Genomic DNA, 19,902 nt, shown 5'->3' with positions numbered 1-19,902 from the left:
CAGTGATCCTCGACATGGTCATTAAAAGAATTGCAGAACTGGGAAGACCATTGCTGTGCTTGGATCAGCAGCACTATCAACCTGATGACAGCATTCCGTCGCATATCCTAGGGAACATACCTGAGGAGCATCAAGAAATGGTACACTGTTTTCCAAAACAGGAATTACACATTCAACTATAACAAAAAACTGTACTGGAGCTCCTGGCAGGTCTTCACCACAATGAAGGACATGTTCTGTTAGCCTACTCAACTTGGGTACCGCTCACTGGTGATCAGATACAGGAGAGGTATATCAATCCATTCCCCAGAAATAGGTACACCCAAATTGGGATGTCAGTGAAATCCTGACATACCTTAGGGGATGATCACCAGCCAGGTCACTCACCCTGGAACAGCCTACCCTGAAGATGGACATGCTGGTGGCCTTACATCAACACAAAGAGCCAGCTCTCCCATCTACTGCGATGGGACAACATGGTTATAACACCAGATAGTGTCACATGCCCATTCAAGGGTTGGCCAAACAGAACAGACCAGGAACATCAGGTCCAGTCATGAAATTCCGGGCATACCCACCTGAACCACGTTTTATGTGTCATGACCCACTTAGAGATCGACACAATAAGGAATACCGAGGGAGAGGAAAAAGCCTTATGGGTCAGCCACAGGAAACCTCATGGTCGGGTGATGAGCTAAACTATCTCTAGTGGCTCAAGCAGGTACTGGGAGTTGCTGGAGTAAATACTAACGTGTATAAAATCTTATTCCACCAGGACAGCTTCCACGTCAGTAACTAAGAGGATGGACGAGCCTATGGACCACATCCTGGCTACTGCAGGGTGGTCTAGGGAGTATACGTTCCAAACTTTTATAACAAACCACTGACAGAACCTGTATCGTTTGCAGAAAAAGAATCTTCAAAAAATATATAATTTAAGCCCGGGGGAGCAATTGGTCTTGCTGTTGTTAACAACACCATTATTGTTTTTACAAACAGATTCATGGTTGATTACGATAACATACTTCCTCCCTCGAATGACTTCGGCAGCGAGTGAAGTATGAACTGTTACACGGTTTGAAATCACAGAGCTTTGAAGTCTTCACGTAGTCACTCACGTGACTCCGAAGTAAAATAGTAAGATTAAACTAGAACTTACCAGTTTGAAGTTTGATCTGTATTTTATGAGGAGTTACGATGAGGGATTACGTGCCCTCCGCTCCCACCCTCATTATATGGATCAAACTAATAAATTGATGTCTCCTTATCTTTACTATGTTTACTTCAAATAACTGTGTCTATCTGTGATTCCACACCGCTGCTTTGAAGTATGCCGCGCCTGCGCACTGAGCGGGTTCTTCACGTAATCCCTCATCGTAACTCCTCATAAAATACAGATCAAACTTCAAACTGGTAAGTTCTCGTTTAATCTTACTATTTTATTGGCTCTGGAGTTGCACCTCCTGATGTATAGTTACTGCAGGGGGGCGAGTGAAGTTCCCATAGTGCGTTCGGCCGAACGCACTACTCTCTGCAGAGCCTTCTTGTCCTGGGCAGAGCAGTTCCCAAACCAAATGGTGATATTTCCGGACAAGATGCTTTCCACAGCCACTGAGTAGAAGCACTGGAGGATCCTCGGAGACACTCTGAATTTCCTCAATTGCCTGAGGTGGTAAAGGCGCTGCCTTGCCTTATTCACCAGTGCTGCAACGTGTGTTGTCCATGTCATATCCTCAGAGATATGGACTCCCAGGTATTTAAAACAGCTCACCCTATCCACAGTATCCCCATTTATCCTCAATGGTGTGTACGTCCTCGGATGATGTGCCCTCCTAAAGTCCACGATCAGCTCCTTAGTTTTTTTGATGTTCAAGAGGAGGCTGTTGTCCTGGCACCAGAGTGCTAGATCAGCCACCTCCTCCCGGTAGGCCTTCTCATCATTGTCTGAGATCAGGCCCACCACCACAGTGTCATCAGCAAACTTGATGATGGAGTTGGAGCTGAACCTAGCCACACAGTCATGTGTGTACAGGGAGTACAATAGGGGGCTGAGGACGCAACCCTGGGGCGATCCTGTGCTCAGGGTGAGGGACTTCGATGTATTCCCTTCCATCTTGACTACCTGGGGCCTGGCGGTGAGAAAGTCCAGGGCCCAGACACACAGGGGGGTGTTGAGCCCTAATTCCAGTAGCTTCAACCTTCTTCTTTCAATTTTCCAGCATCTGCAGTTCCTTCTTAAACAAATTTTCAGTACTAATATTGATGACAAATACAAACGTCACATCTCACCCTTCAACTTTGGGGTTTATTTACATGTACGTCCATGGCATATAAATGACAATACTATTAAAGCCATTTAGATTTGGCTTCATTTCATTCAGCAGAACATTTGTACATTTCCCATATATTTTCCTTCAATACTCTTTTGCATTCGATGTAAATTCTGCTTGTAAACCTCGAGAGGTCCTGGCCCAGCAGACCTCACTGCTCTCGATGCAGATCGCAGATCGCAGAACACACACGCACACGCACACGCGCACACACACATGCACACACGCACACACACGCACACACACACACACACACACACACACACACACACACACACACACACACACACACACACACACACTCCCGCCCCAGTCTCTCTGCTTCCTCGTGTCTATTTTTAGAGTGACCACAATCAAAGAGGGAAGCTCGTGGCGGGAGACGCCAAAGAAAGCCAAACCTCGACGGGCCACTTCTTGTTTAGAAAGAGCTCGAGAGGAAACCAGAGATCTCGGAGAAAACCCACGCGGTCACGGGGAGAACGTACAAACTCCGTACAGTCAGCGACAGAGCATGGCAGACAATAGGCAATAGGTGGAGGAGTAGGCCATTCGGCCCTTCAAGCCAGCACCGCCATTCATGTGATCATGGCTGATCCTCCACAATCAGTACCCCATTCCTGCCTTCTCCCCATATCCCCTGACTCCGCTATTTTTAAGTAAGTAAGTAAGTTTATTGGCCAAGTATTCACATACAAGGAATTTGCCTTGGTGCTCCGCCCACAAGTAACAACATGACATACAGTGACAGTTACGAATGACTCAGAAAACACTAAACATTAATAATAATAAAACATTAATGATAAAACACCATTGATCAAACATGTGAACCAACAAAATACCAGATCAAAGGGAGGCTACAGATTTTTGGCAACTACTCGTGGATAAAAGCTGTTTTTATGTCTGGCTGTGGCAGCTTTGACAGTCCGGAGTCGCCTTCCAGAGGGAAGTGATTCAAAGAGTTTGTGTCCAGGGTGAGAGGGGTCAGAGATGAGCCCAGAGATGAGATGAGGGGTTAAGAACCCTATCTAGTTCTCTCTTGAAAGTATCCAGAGAACCGGCCTCCACCGCCCTCTGAGGCAGAGAATTCCACAGACTCACCACTCTCTGTGTGGAAAAGTGTTTCCTCATCTCCGTTCTAAATGGCTTACCCCTTATTCTTAAACTGTGGCCCCTGGTTCTGGTCTCCCCCAACATCGGGAACATGTTTCCACTGATTGTGCCGGTGTATGGTAAGCTTTTTACTGAACTTTATACAAGATAAAGAATTTCATGTATCTAGTTACAGGAGACAATAAAGTTCATGTTCATGTGATAGGAGCAGAATTAGGCCATTCGGCCCATTGTCCACTCTGCCATTCAATCATGGATGATCTAACGCTCCCTCTCAACCCCATTCTCCTGCCTTCTCCCCATAACCCCTGACACCCGCACTAATCTATCTATCTCTGCCTTAAAAATATCCATTGACTTGGCCTCCACAGCCCTCTGTGGCTATGAATTCCACAGATTCACCACCCTCTGACTAAAGAAATTCCTCCTCATCTCCTTCCTAAAGGAACATCCTTTAATTCTGAGGCTGCAACCTCTGGTCCGAGACTCTCCCACTAGTATCTCCCACTTTTAATAAATTACCAATGAACTATTAACAAGATTGTTAAGGGCTTGGACACGCTAGAGACAGGAAACATGTTCCCGATGTTGGGGGAGTCCAGAACCAGGGACCACACAGTTTAAGAATAAGAAGTAAGCCATATAGAACGGAGACGAGGAAACACTTTTTCTCACAGAGAGTGGTGAGTCTGTGGAATTCTCTGCCTCAGGGGGCGGTGTAGGCCGGTTCTCTGGATACTTTGAAGAGAGAGCTAGATAGGGCTCTTAAAGATAGCGGAGTCAGAGGATATGGGGAGAAGGCAGGAATGGGGTACTGATTGGGGATGATCAGCCATGATCACATTGAATAGCGGTGCTGGCTCGAAGGGCCTAATGGCCTCCTCCTGCACCTATTGTCTATTGTCTATTGAACAAATTTGAGCTCAACTCTTATACATGATCAACATCACAGCCGGAGACACCTGAACAGAGAGCTTGGCTGATAATCCTTCCCAGTGATCACCCCCCCTCCCCCTCCCCCCCCCCCCTCCCCCCCCCTCCATCACTGCTCCCCACCCAACTCTTTCAGATGACCCTGTGGCATTACTACACCAGCTTCTACAGGTGCAACTAGTAAGCATACTGGCGTGATCCATCATGGCTTCACTGTGACACAGCGGTAGAGTTATACAATATACAATATACAATATATATGTTGTCATTTGAAACTCTTGGGGTTCAAACGAAATGTTATTTCTGCAGTCATACGAACAAGAAGAAGAACCAAGACACAACACAATTTACACGAACATCCATCACAGTGAATCTCCTCCTCACTGTGATGGAAGGCAAAGTCTTATCTCTCCCCTGCACTCCTCGTTCTCCTCCTGATGTCAAAGTCAAAGTCCCCGGCGGGCGATGGTAAATAAGTCCCGCGGCAATTATAAAGCCGCGCCGGGTGATGCAAGGCCACGCTCCAGGTCTTGGTGTTGGAGCCCCCGGCGTGCGCTAACAAGTCCCGCGGCCATTTAAAGCCGCGCCGGGCGATGTAAGGCCCCGCTCCAGGTCATCCTCAAACCCGCAACTCGGGCGGGAGAAGTCGCCGTTGCGGAAGCCCCAAAAAGCGGTCTCCCAGCAGGGACCCGCGGGCTCCCGGTGTCACGGTCCACCGGGCTGGCGGTTGGAGCCCCCGGATCTCCTGGGTCGGGTCGCAGCAGCACGCCACCACCGCTCCTCCCGCTCCGAACCCGGCCAGCTCCACGATGGTGGGTAAGTCCGCAGGCTCCGCGACTGGAGCCCCAGGTCGTTCCGGCTGGAGGCCGCTCCACGGTGCTAGGCCCCAACGACAACGGAGACCCGGCAGAGAAAAGGTCGGGTTCTCCGTGCAGGGGAAAGATTTAAAAGTTTCCCCCACCCCCCCCCCCCCCCCCCCCCCCACATATACCCAGTAAAAAAAACCACTATAACTCCATTTAAACGAGACAAAAAATAAAAAAAGGCAGACGGACTGCAGAGGCCGCTGCGATGTGAGTCGCGCCGCCCACCCGTTTCTGCCTTACAGCGAATGCAGCGCCAGAGACCCGGGTTCCATCCCGACAACGGGCGCTGTCTGTACGGAGTTTGCACGTTCTTCCCGTGACCGGCGTGGGTTTTCCTCCAAGATCTTCTGTTTCCTCCCACACTCCAAAGACGTACAGGTTTGTTGGTTAATTGACAATAGACAATAGGTGCAGGAGTTGGCCATTCGGCCCTTTGAGCCAGCACCGCCATTCAATGTGATCATGGCTGAATCATCTTTGACTTGGTAAATGTAAAAATTGTCCCCAGTGTGTGTAGGATGGTGTTAATGTGCGGGGATCGCTGGTCGGCGCGGACCCGGTGGGTGTTAATGTGCGGGGATCGCTGGTCGGCGCGGACCCGGTGGGTGTTAATGTGGGGGGATCGCTGGTCGGCACGGACCCGGTGGGTGTTAACGTGCGGGGATCGCTGGTCGGCACGGACCCGGTGGGCCGAAGGGCCTGTTTCCGCACTGTATCTCCGAAGTAAACACTTTGTGTTGTTTTTGTGCATGGCCCAGCGCTCACAGTTCTTAGTCTCTACAATATTGTCACCAGCTGCGGGTTAAAATTGTGTCAGAGATGTTCTTGTTAAGCCCTGGCTGGGAGCGTTGGGACTTGTACACGTTGGAATCGCTGGGCTGATGAAAGGTGGGAGTTCCCCAGCATATAAACACCCGCGAGGTGGATTGAAAAAAGCCACAACATCTGTTGACATGGTCTAGTTCTGAACACCCAAATCTCATCAACTCCCTCAGCACCTATTATTGTGAAGTTACCCTTCAGAGCTCCTGCCCGAACTACTGATAGATTTTATTTTTAATACAACTTGACAACTTTAGACATCATGAAAGACAGCTTCTTCCCCTCTGTTATCGTCCTCCCATAAGCTAGGGTACTGTCCCGACACCTCCTCCTGCCATGGGTTTAGATTTAAGGGCCAGTCCCACCGAGGTGGTGCAGCGGTAGAGTTGCTGCCTCACAGCGCCAGAGACCAGGGTTCCAGCCTTACTACCGGTGCTGTCTGTGTGGAGTTTGCACGTTGAAACATATAAGGGTTTGGACACGCTAGAGGCAGGAAACATGTTCCCGATGTTGGGGGAGTCCAGAACCAGGGGCCACATTTTAAGAATAAGGAGTAAGCCATTTAAAACGGAAATGAGGAACGTTTTCTCACAGAGAGTGGTGGCCGGTTCTCTGGGTACTTTCAAGAGAGAGCTAGATAGGGCTCTTAAAATTAGCAGAGTCAGGGGATATGGGGAGAAGGCAGGAACGGGGTACTGATTGGGGATGATCAGCCACGATCACATTGAATGGCGGTGCTAGCTCGAAGGGCTGAATGGCCTACTCCTGCACCTATTGTCTATTGTCTATTGACCCGGTGGGCCGAAGGGCCTGTTTCCGTATCTTTGAACTAAACTAAACAAAGACAACTAGTTGTCTGAAGGGGAAGTCTCCTGGCTGCAAGCGTGACTGAAGCTGGTGGGTTTGTTTAATGCAGTGTTCGGTTAACGCAACGAGGCATGAGCAGTGTAAGTCAACGTTATCCATGCGAGTGCTTGGCTTGGCTACCCTTGGACTGTGCCGTGGAATTCCCATTCAGTGGATTTTTTTATCTGCGACAGATCATTGTGTCGGCTGCTCTTTATGTCCAGTTGATTTATTACAGCAGAGAACTGAGACTCAGTGCTGGTACAAAACACCGCTCTGCGTTAAACCCCTGCCCCTTCAAACCACGCAGCCCCCTCTTTCATCCCTCCTCTCTTCTCTGTGTACCACCCGGATCCCTCACACACGCCCCACCATTGTAGATGTAGCCCAGTCCCACACACACCACACTCCCCACCATTGTAGATGTAGCCCAGTCCCACACACACCACACTCCCCACCATTGTAGATGTAGCCCAGTCCCACACACACCACACTCCCCACCATTGACTCCATCTACACTTCACGCTGCCTCGGGAAAGCAGCCGACACCACCACTGACTTGTCCCTGTCCCACCCCGGTCATTCCTTCTTCTCCCCGCTCCCGTCCGGCAGAAGGTACAGAAGCTTGAAAGCGCGCACCACCAGACTCAGGAACAGCTTCTTCCCCTCTGTTATCAGGCTTCTGAACGGCCCTTCCATAAGCTAGGGTCCTGTCCGATTCACCTCTACCCCATTGTGGACATTGGACTTTGTCTGTGGAACTGATGCGCTACAATGCTGAGAACTATATTCTGCACTCTGTATCTTCCCCTTTGCGCTATCTTTAGTTCAGTTTAGAGATACAGCATAGAAAACGGGCCCTTCGGCCCATCGAGTATGCCAACCAGCGATCAATGTTATCCCACTTTCTCATCCACATCCAACACACTGGTCACACCACAGTTGGAGTACTGTGAGCAATTTTGGCCCCATATCTGAGGAAGGATGTGCTGGCTCTGGAGAGGGTCCACTGGATGGTTACAAGAATGATCGCAGGAATGAGTGGGTTAACATACGTTGAGCGTTTATAGACAATAGACATAGGTGCAGGATTAGGCCATTCGCCCCTTCGCACCATTCAATGTGATCATGGCTGATCATTCGCAATCAGTACCCCGTTCCTGCCTGGGTACACAAAAAAGCTGGAGAAACTCAGCGGGTGCAGCAGCATCTATGGAGCGAAGGAAATAGACAACGTTTTGGGCCGAAACCCTTCTTCAGACTGATGGGGGGTGGCGGGGAGAAGGAAGGAAAAAGGAGGAGGAGGAGCCCGAGGGTTGGGGGATGGGAGGAGACAGTCCGAGGGCTAACAAAATTGGGAGAATTCAATGTTCATGCCAGTAGGATGGAGGCTCCCCAAGCGGAATATGAGGTGCTGTTCCTCCAATTTCCGGTGTTGCTCACTCTGGCCATGGAGGAGACCCAGGACAGAGAGGTCGGATTGGGAATGGGAGGGGGAGTTGAAGTGCTGAGCCACCGGGAGGTCAGCTTGGTTATTGCGGACCGAGCGGAGGTGTTCGGCGAAACGATCGCCCAACCTCCGCTTAGTCTCACCGATGTAGAGCAACTGACATCTAGAGCAGCGGATGCAGTAGATGAGGTTGGAGGAGATACAGGTGAACCTTTGTCAGACATCAATAAAGTGCAGTAAAGACATCAATAAATTCTAACATAAAATCCTTCCACAATAAAATCTAAATAATAATAAGCCTATGAATAAATAGTAAAAATTAAAAAAGCAGCATGGTTAAAAGACAGCAGCATAATAATGTCCATAGCAGCAGCAGTAGCAGCAGAGAGTGGTGAGTGTGGAAGTTTCACAGAGAGTGGTGAGTCTGTGGAATTCTGTGCCTATTCCGGTGGAGGCCGGTTCTCTGGATACTTTCAAGAGAGAGCTAGATAGTAGCAATGTTACAAAATTTTGAGATTTTAAAAATCAAGTCTGTAATTTATCCCATCAGATAAAGCATAAAAATAAGTTTAATTTGACACCTAATTCACTTTCATATCTCAAGTATTTAAAAAGTTATGGCCATTTTCATACTCGGAAATTAGCATCTTGTTCCCTATTGATTTTCTATGGAGATAACAAAAAAGCTGTGATCGTGGACAGTCAAAAGCCCATAACTTTCTTAAAAATTAAGGGAACTGAATGAAATTTTCAGTTATCATAGATTGAAGCATGCTGAAACAAATATAAAATAATCTTACTTGGATGACCTGAAATTAAAGCATATAATTAGTTAGTTACTCAATTGTAGCTAATTCCAAACTTCAATTACTAGATCTATCTATTTCTTAATAAATGATTAACATTTTTAAATAGCCTAAGTGTCCAAATAATATTCACAAATAATTCACAATAAAACATGATTTTTAAATCTCATTTACATTAATTTATAGGCCAAATGGAAGGAATTTAGTGTTCAATTGCTGTAAATTAAAGTCCATTTAAATCAGCTTTCTAGTGGGATCCTGTGGAACGCGCTGGTTTAGAACGTTCACATTGCGGTAGATTTGTGCCCTCAAATGCCCAGAAAAATACTGCGGGATATAATGGGCCCAAAATGAGCTACTCGCAACATTAAACTTTGTATAAAGGGACCTTAAGAAGCCCTTTTTAACGTAAAAATATACAGCCTACCTTCCGTTTTCCCCTGTATGAGATCCGGCCCGTTGTCGGCGGTCGGGGGTTTAGAGGTTAATTTTTAAACTACTATAATAAGTAAGGAAAGCCCTTAAAACTAATAATAGCTCAAGCGAGGGAATCTTCCAGCGATTTTTCGTTAATAATCAACTAGGCCGAAAAACCGCGATTTGAACAGCCTAGGGAAAATCGCGTTTTAAACCCGCCCCCCTCTAAACGGCGCCAAAATCGCGCACACGGGCTGGGACAGATTTTCAGCGACGCTTCAGGTAGGCTTTGCAACATACCTATAGATAGGGCTCTTAAAAATAGCGGAGTCAGGGGATATGGGGAGAAGGCAGGAACGGGGTACTGACTGGGGATGATCAGCCATGATCACATTAAATGGCGGTGCTGGCTGAAGGGCCAAATGGCCTACTCCTGCACCTATTGTCTATTGTCTATTGTCAGACAGTTCACTGAGGTAGTGAGGGTTCAGTCAGTGTGGTAGGTAGTTTAAAGTTGGATGATCAGCCATGATTATATTGAATGGCGGTGCAGGCTCGAAGGGCCGAATGGCCTACTCCTGCACCTATTTTCTATGTATCTAAGTATCTAAAAGTCTCACGGCCTCTTAAAAAGACTTTTAAACTCCCTACCTCACTGACTCAAATCATTGATGTAGCTGACAAACAGTAACGGGCCCAGCACCGAACCCTGAGGCACACCACTAGTCACAGGCCTCCAGTCTGAGAAGCAACCTTCCCTCATCACCCTCTGCTTCCTTCCATGGAGCCAATTTGCTATCCATTCAGCTTTCTCTCCTGGGATCCCATGCGATCTAACCTTCCAGAGCAGCCTACCATGCGGAACCTTGTTGAATGCTTTACTGAAATCTATGTACACAACATCCACAGCTCTGCCCTCATCGACCTTTTTGATCACGATTCAAAAAAATCAAACAGATTTGTGAGACACGACCTCTCACATTCAAAACCGTGCTGACTGTCCCTAATCAGGCCTTCCCCGTCCAAATGCCTGTATATCCTATCCCTCAGAATACTCTCTAGTAACTTTCCAACTACAGATGACTGATCAATCTCCCTCCTAACCCCATTCTGCTGCCTTCTCCTCATAACCCCTAACACCTGTACTAATCAATCAAGAATCTATCATTGTCACTACACATTATCCATCTATCTCCCCACCTCTCCTTTCCAGGGTTCTTTACCCTACTCCATCAGTCTGACGGAGAGTCCTGAAACGAAACGTCACCTATCCATGTTCTCCACAGATGCTGCCTGACCCGCTGAGTTACTTCAGCACTCTGTGAAATGTCACCTATCCATGTTCTCCACAGATGCTGCTGCACCCGCTGAGTAACTCCAGCACTCTGTGAAACGTCACCTATCCATGTTCTCCACAGATGCTGCCTGACCCGCTGAGTTACTCCAGCACTGTGTGAAACGTCACCTATCCATGTTCTCCACAGGTGCTGCCTGACCCGCTGAGTTATGGTGCAGCAGCATCTGTGGAGCTAAGGAAATAGGCAACGTTTCGGGCTGAAACCCTTCTGGAAATAGGCAACGTTTCGGGCCGAAACCCTTCCGGGTTTCGGCCCGAAACGTTGCCTATTTCCTTAGCTCCATAGATGCTGCTGCACCCGCTGAGTTACTCCAACACTCTGTGAAACGTCACCTATCCATGTTCTCCACAGATGCTGCCTGACCCGCTGAGTTACTCCAGCACTCTGTATCTTTTCTTGACTTTAAGCCTAGTGGGCTAGATGGTGATCTGACTTTATTCCACTGACTTTCACCACAATGCTTTCTTCAAAATGTAAGATCACAAAAGCATTGATGTTACTCTTCCTGTTTATGCTCCATAAAATAAAACAAAGTACATTTCTTTAGCTCGAACATCGTTCCAGGAACCAATAGATATGGCACGGTGGAGCAGCGGGTAGAGTTGCTGCCTTACAGCACCAGAGACCCGGGTTCCATCCTGACCTCGGGTGCTATCTGTATGGAGTTTGCACGTTCTCCCCATGACCGGCGTGGGATTTCCCCGGGTGCTCTGGTTTCCTCCCACACTCCAAACACGTGCAGGTTTGTAGGCTGATAAAATTGCTGGAGAAACTCAGCGGGTGAGGCGGCATCTATGGAGCGAAGGAAATAGGCAACGTTTCGGGTCGAGACCCTTCTTCAGACTGATGTGCGGGTGGGGTGGGGGGGGAAGAAGAAAGGAAGAGGCAGAGACAGTGGGCTGTGGGGGAGCTGGGAAGGGGAGGGGAAGGAGGGAGAAAGCAGGGACTACCTGAAATTGGAGAAGTCAATGTTCATACCGCTGGGGTGCAGACTACCCAAGCGAAATATGAGGTGCTGCTCCTCCAATTTACGGTGGGACTCACTCTGGCCATGGAGGAGGCCCAGGACAGAAAGGTCGGATTGGGAATGGGAGGGGGAGTTGAAGTGCTGAGCCACCGGGAGATCAGGTTGGTTAATGCGAATTGTGTGGAGGTGTTGGGCGAAGCGATTGCCAAGCCTACGCTTGGTCTCACCGATGTAGAGCAGCCGACAGCTAGAGCAGCGGATGCAATAGATGAGGTTGGAGGAGGTGTAGGTGAACCTCTGCTGCACCTGGAAAGACTAAGTGAGATTGTGTTTGTGCCTGTGCATGGCGCTTCCAGTTGTAACTCGTTAGTCTTTGACATAGGATTAATTTCATAAACTGCTCTCTGTATGAGCGTGCCCTAGCTGGCTCAGGACTGTCCATAGTCTTAAAGTGGAATTTACATTTAATCTTAAAGAATGTACTAAGATAACATAATGTTTAATTTTAAACATACAGTTTAATGTTTTATGTGTCACATGTGGGTGGAGCACCAAGGCTAATTCCTTGTATGTGAATACTTGGCCAATAAACTTATTCATTCATTCATTCATAATCAAATGATGCTGCTGGAGGAGCTAGTTGAGGCAGGGTCTATCCCAACGTTTAAGAAACAGTTAGACAGGTACATGGATAGGACAGGTTTGGAGGGATATGGGCCAAGCGCAGGCAGGTGGGACAAGGGTAGCTGGGACATGTAGGTTGGTGTGGGCAAGTTGGGCCAAAGTGCCTGTATCCACGTTGTATGATTCTCTGACTCTAAAATATAGTTATTTATTTTTGCTGTGTCTTAGACGCTGCGAGGCAGCTGGTCGGACAGTTTATGAATAAGGAGTAAGCCATTTAGAACGGAGACGAGGAAACACTTTTCCTCACAGAGAGTTGTGAGTGTGTGGAATTCTCTGCCTCAGAGGGCGGTGGAGGCCGGTTCTCTGGATACTTTCAAGAGAGAGCTAGATAGGGCTCTTAAAGATAGCGGAGTCAGGGGATATGGGGAGAAGGCAGGAACGGGGTACTGATTGGGGATGATCAGCCATGATCACATTGAATGGCGGTGCTGGCTCGAAGGGCCGAATGGCCTCCTCCTGCACCTATTGTCTATTGTCTATTGAATCCTTGAAAGGTAGCTACCCCTGCTCCATGCGATGGACTCTTCCACCCCAATGATATTTTACACATGCACCATTCGGCTGAGGCACAGCTCACTACATTTGCCAGGGGAGTTTGGTTTGGTTCAGTTTAGTTTATTGTCCCGTGTACCGAGGTACAGTGAAAAGCTTTTGTTGCGTGCTAACCAGTCAGCAGATAGACGATGCATGATTACAATCAAGCGTAGTGTGCAGGTGATAGACACAAAAATCTGGAGCAACTCAGCGGGACAGGCAGCATCTCTGGAGAGAAGGAATGGGTGACGATTCGGGTCGAGACCCTTAATGACAAAGGGAATAATATTTAGTGCTAGATAAAGTCCAGTAAATCCAATTAAAGATAGTCTGAGGATCTCCAATGAGGTAGATGGTAGCTCAGGACAACTTTCTAATAACAGCTGGGAAGAAACAGTCCCTGAAGCTGTACGTATGAGTTGTATGTTTTCACACTTCTTTACCTCTTGCCTGATGGAAGAGAGAAGAGGGAATGACTGAAATGAGATTGGTTCTTGATTATGACTGGTCTCTCTAGCTGTTTAAGAAAGAACTGCAGATGCTGGAAGGTAGACAAAAATGCTGGAGAAACTCAGCGGGTGAAGCAGCATCTATGGAGCGAAGGAATTGGTGACGTTTCAGGTCGAGACGTTTCGGGTCTGAAGAAGGGTCTCGACCCAAAACGTCACCTATTCCTTCACTCCATAGATGCTGCCTCACCCGCTGAGTTTCTCCAGCATTTTTGTCTCTCTAGTTGTGGTAGGATGATTGATTTTTCATATGTAAGTGGATGTTTTCAAGTAATGATAAATACATGGGTTTGTGAGTTTATGCAGCTTGTTGGCAGGAAAGTACAAGATATCCTTAGAAAAATGTGGTTACTTTTGTGACCAGATGTGATATTGATAAAAATGAAACAATGTCATAGTCAAACTGCAAGGAAACAGGCCCAACTTGCTCATGCCAACCAAGATGCTCCATCTACATTAGTCCCACCTGCCCATATTTGGCTAAAAGTCCTTCTAAACCTGTCCTATCCACGAACCTGTCCAAATATCTTTTAAATATTATAGACAATAGACAATAGGTGCAGGAGTAGGTCATTCAGCCCTTCATGGCAGCACCGCCATTCAATGTGATCATAGCTGATCATCCCCAATCCTTCTCCCCATATCCCTGGATCATCCCCAATCCTTCTCCCCATATCCCATATCTCTATGTTTAAGAGCCCTATCTAGCTCTCTCTTGAAAGTATCCAGAGAACAGGCCTCCACAACCCTCAGAGGCAGAGAATTCCACAGACTCACAACTCTTTGTCAGAAAAAGTGTTTCCTCGTCTCCGTTCTAAATGGCTTACTCCTTATTCTTAAACTGTGGCCTCTGGTTCTGGACTCCCCCATCCACCTCTCCACGAATATTGGAATTGGTGGAGAGGTGGAATATTGCATTGGGGGACCAGCCCTCCCGTGTGATGTTGGGACCCAACGGGTCCCACTTAGTCTTGTAATCTTATAAGTTTCAATAAGATCCCCTCTCACCCGTCTAAACTCCAGAGTGTACAAGCCCAGCCGCTCCATTCTCCCAGCAAATGACAGTCCCGCCATCCCGTGAATTAACCTTGTAAACCTACGCTGCATTCCCTCAATAGCAAGAATGTCCTTCCTCAAATTAGGGGACCAAAACTGCACACAATACTCCAGGTGTGGTCTCACTAGGGCTCTGTACAACTGCAGAAGGACATATTTGCTCCTATATGGCCTATATAGGTACAAATATTGTTATTGTACCTATTGTAGTAATTCACGCGTTGTCAATAAACTATCTTTATTGGCAAATACCACTGTTAAACACACGCGCGTTAAGTGAGAGCTGGAGCAAGGTCCCTGTCGCTGCTGTAGGACACACCCGTTGACAGATGACGAGCTTCACTCGCAAAACTCCCGCTAGAATCAGTCACGTGACCGTCCCAGCTCCACTGACGAGGGTTCGAACGATAAGTGGCTCAGCCACCAGATGGCGCCACACTATCTTATTTACCTGGGCCTGTCCCAACCCAAACCGTCACCCATCCATGTTCTCCACAGATGCTGCCTGACCCGCTGAGTTACTCCAGCACTTTGTGAAACGTCACCTATCCATGTTCTCCACAGATGCTGCCTGACCCGCTGAGTTACTCCAGCACTCTGTGTCCATCTTTGGTGTAGACCAGCATCCGCAGTTCCTAGTTTCTACATTCTACCTCACTTACCTCCTCTGGCAGCTTGTTCCAATCACCCACCACCCTCTGTGTGGAAAGGTTGCCCCTCAAGTTCCTATTAAATCTTTCCCCTCTCACCTCAAATTTAGAGGCAGGAAACGTGTTCCCGACGTTGGGGGAGTCCAGAACCAGGAGCCACAGTTTATGAATAAGGGGTAAGCCATTCAAAACGGAGACGAGGAAACACTTTTTCTCACAGAGAGTTGTGAGTCTGTGGAATTCTCTGCCTCAGAGGGCGGTGGAGGCCGGTTCTCTGGATACTTTCAAGAGAGAGCTAGATAGGGCTCTTAAAAATAGCAGAGTCAGGGGATATGGGGAGAAGGCAGGAACGGGGTACTGATTGTGAATGATCAGCCATGATCACATTGAATGGCGGTGCTGGCTCAAAGGGCTGAATGGCCTACTCCTGCACCTATTGTCTATTGTCTATGTCCTCTGGTTCTTAATTCGCCTATCCTAGGTAAAAGACTCATACTTTATACCCACTCCTATTTCATGACTGATGACATATTCTGTGGATTCCACATTTTGTCACATAGACCATTCTTGACTCTGGTGTTAATAACACAGGTGCAGGAGCAGGCCGCATCCACCCACTTGAAACTCTACAATCTTTATGTGATCAAGGAATTTCCTTGCACTTTTGGGTCGGGACCCTTCCTCAGACACAGTTACGCGGGACAGATACAATAATAACATGACAATAAACTAATCTGAATCTATCAATATCAATATCAGTTTTATTCGTCACATTGTGACATGAACAAGTGAAATGAATTTGCCAGCAGCGGTACAATGAAAAAGAACACACAAAAACACAATATAAATTTAACACAAACATCCACCACAGCATTCATCACTGGTTTTGGCCAGTCTGGCCAGTCCTCCTCCATTTTTTCCCCCGTGGTCGGGACCTCAACCCTCCGCAGCCGTCGCTGCGGGCATCCAGAAGTTCAGACAAGGCATAAAGTCTGATAAAGTCTGGATCGACCGCTGAAGCCCCGGGCGCTTCTCCGGGAAAGGCCGCCCGATCCTCGATCTTAGGCCACGGGGGAGGCGGCATGGAAAAAGTCGCCTCTCCGTGGAGGAGGCGACAGAAGTGGTTTCCCCCTTACCTCCTCACACCACCCCCCACACAAGACACACAGAGAGACATTAAAAACACCCATTAAAACACACTAAAAAAATTGAAAAAACGAACATGCTGCTGGCACTCAGAATCTACTCAGTCTATCTCTGACACCTCTCTCCCCTTTCTTGATCTCTCCATCTCCATCACAGGGGCCATCCGACTACGGACTGAAGTTTACTACGGACCCACGTACTCCCACAGATATCTGGAGTACACATACTCACACCCTGCCTCATGCAGAGATGCATTCACCCAGAGGATTGAACTGGAAGCAGGTTGTGTACAAGAAAAAACTGCAGATGTTAATTTAAATCGAAGGTAGACACAAAATGCTGGAGTAACTCAGCGGGTGAGGCAGCATCCCTAGAGAGAAGGAATGGGCGACGTTTCGGGTCGAGACCCTTCCTCAGAACAAAGATACTCGTATCTTTGCTTCAGGCTGATGTCAGGGGAGGGGGCGGGACAAAGATAGAATGTAGTCGGAGACAGTAAGACTGGTGGGAGAACTGTGAAGGGGGAGTGGATGGAGAGAGAAAGCAAGGGCTATCTGAAGTTAGAGAAGTCAATGTTCATACCGCTGGGGTGTAAACTGCCCAAGCGGAATATGAGGTGCTGCTCCTCCAATTTGCACTGGGCCTCACTCTGATAATGTAGGAGGCTCAGGACAGGAAGGTCAGATTGGGAATGGGAGGGGGAGTTGAAGTGCTGAGCCATCGGGAGATCAGGTAAGTTAAGATAATATAAATGCAATACCATGCACACCAGTAGCTGCAGCGCTAATGCACAATATGCAGTGCAATATGAACCAGTTGCAGCAGGTCATTACACACCAATGCAGTGCAATACACACCACCACCAGCTCCAATGCGGTGCAATGGATAACAGTGATGGCAGCATCAATCCACACCAGTTGCAGCTGCGCCAATGCACGCCACTGAAGCAGCTCTAATGCACGTCAAATGCAGTGCAACGCAGCAGTGCCAATGCACTGGTGTGCACCGAATACAGAGCAATGTTGACCTGTGGCAGCAGTGCCAATGCATACCATGTTGGCAATGCACATCAATACAGTGCAATGCACACCCGTTGCAGTGGCACCAATGCACACCTATGTAGAACAATGCATACCTGTTGTAGCAACGAATGCGGTGCAACACACACCAATGCAAAGTAATGCACACCAGTTGCAGCAGCACCTATGTACACCAAATGCAGTGCAATGCACACCAGTTGCAGTAGCGCCAATGTACACTAATGCAGTGCAATGCATATCATTGCAGTGCCATGTACACTAGTCGCGGCATGTCAATGCACACTAGTTGCAGTAGTGCCAATGCACACCAATGCGGTGCAATGCACACCAGTTGCAGCAGCACCTATGTACACCAATGCAGAACAATGCACACCAGTTGCAGTAGAGCCAATGTAGACTAATGCAGTGCAATGCACATCAATGCAGTGCCCTGCACACCAGTTGCGTTATGTCAATGCACACTAATGCAGTGCAATGCACACCAGTTGCGGCATGTCAATGCACACTAATACAGTGCAATGCACACCAGTTGCAGTAGCGCCAATGCGGTGCGATGCACACCAGTTACAGCATTTCAATACACACTGATGCAGTGCAATGCAGCGCAAATACAGCGCAATGCACACCAGTTGCAGCAGTGCCAATGCACACCAGTTGCAGCAGCGCCGGTCAACCACAGCGCCCTCCCCGTGTTGGGGAACGGGCCGATCCCCGCGGCGAGGGCAGTCAGCTGTCAATCACCGAGGGGCGGAGCCAAGGCCGCATATATGACAGAGCCGCATCCAATCAGCGTCCGCGGGGATGGGAGCCAATGAGGCGTGGGCGGAGGCGGGACAAGTGAGCAGCCAATGAGGAGCGGGAAGAGGCGGGATCAACGCCGGAGGGGCGGGCAGCCAATCAGAGTGCGCGGGAGGCGAGACTGATGCGACCGACAACCAATGAAAGCGAGCAGGAGGCGGGGATTGACGAGAGGATCGGCCAATGAGAGCGGGCGGGAGGCGGGACGACGGGGAGAAGCGGCCAATGAGGTGGCGGGGGGCGGGCCTGGCCGCTTTCATAGGGCGCTGAGCGAAGGGAGCTGCTGCAGTGCAGCTGCGGGCGGCGGAGGGAGAGGAGGGGAGCGGAGTGGAGCTGCGCTGGAGGCCGGCGGTGGCGGCCCGGCAACCCACCCACCCACCCAGGCCCATCGCCCTCACCCTCACCGCCCACTACTTCACACACACACACATACACCCGGCGCCAAGGGCCGACACGGACAACAGCAACAGCGACGGACAGGCCCGCGGCCGCCCTCCATACCTCCGCCTGACCACCGGCCCGCTCCCTGGCAACCGCCCGGCTCCCTAGCAACCGCCGGCGGGCCGCGGCTCGCGCTGCTGCTGCTGCTCCTTCTGCAGCCGGGCAGTGCGTGCGTGCAACCCCCACACACACACACACACACTCTGCATCTCTCTCTCTCTCTATATATATATATATGCATCCCCTTTAAAGCAGCGAACCACCACCACCACCAGCAGCAGTCAGCATGTTGTCCGTGAGGATTGTCACCGCCGATTACTACATGTGCAACCCGCTGCCCGGGCTGGATGTTTGCTACTCGGAGTTCAGGCAGGCCGGGGTGAGCAGGGTGCCCGTGGTCCGGATCTTCGGGCCGACACCTGCAGGTAAGGTGGTCTTGTGTGTGTGTGTGTGGCAGCTTTCATGTGTGTTGAAATGCTTTAGCACTGCAGTGGTTCTCTCTCTCTCTTCACCCCGCTGGGGGCTGCAAACGGGCTTGCCATTTTGTGAAGTCCTCGCTGTGTAAAAAAACACACACACACACAGGCAGCCATGAAGCTGTTATAGTCAGTGTGTAATATCTGCATTAAGCAACTAATGCACATGTTTAACGTGTTCATACAATAGTGTACATGTTTAATGTGTGCATGCAATAGTGCACACGTTTAATGGGTACGTGCAATAGTGCACACGTTTAGTGTGCATGCTTTAATGCACATGTTTAATGCGTGTACTAATGCACTTTTAATGTATGTCTGGACGCTCCTTGATATGTGCATCCTTCATATATGTTCATCCCTCTATATCTTCTGATGTCGATGGAGATTTCATGCTGTCATTCTATTTACTGATTAGATTTGTGTATTCTATTCAGCAGCTCATTAGGGATAAAATCGTCTTGATTTTTTTTTCCTTTTTCTCTTCCCCCCCCCCCCCCTCTCTCCTATCCGCCGGGGAAGGAGGGAATTGAGCATATCTTTTATTAATTGTGCAGAAAAATCTCTCCGTCCCCAATCACCGTGTTGTAATTATCGCGCAGAACCGTCCCCAATGTTCAGTTGAAACCTTTACCAACCTTGAGGGAGACAGAACTAGCT

The 19,902-nt window shown here is 48.7% G+C and overlaps 1 protein-coding gene across 1 annotated transcript in view; it reads left to right on the top strand.

Annotated features, from left to right (window-relative positions):
• The first annotated feature begins 18,712 nt into the window (after positions 1–18,712).
• Positions 18,713–19,902, top strand: part of rev3l (REV3 like, DNA directed polymerase zeta catalytic subunit) — a 219,476-nt gene continuing 218,286 nt past the window's right edge. Inside the window, exon 1 of the mRNA XM_033022004.1 lies at positions 18,713–19,191. Within this exon, the coding sequence (XP_032877895.1) occupies positions 19,053–19,191 (139 nt within the window). The 5' untranslated portion in view covers positions 18,713–19,052. The remainder of the gene's footprint in view (positions 19,192–19,902) is intronic.

The sequence above is a fragment of the Amblyraja radiata genome, chromosome 5 (genome assembly GCF_010909765.2).
Source record: "Amblyraja radiata isolate CabotCenter1 chromosome 5, sAmbRad1.1.pri, whole genome shotgun sequence".
Taxonomy (NCBI): Eukaryota; Metazoa; Chordata; class Chondrichthyes; order Rajiformes; family Rajidae; genus Amblyraja; species Amblyraja radiata.
The sequence above is the reverse complement of the archived record's forward strand: the minus strand, read 5'-3'. Positions and strand labels throughout refer to the sequence as shown.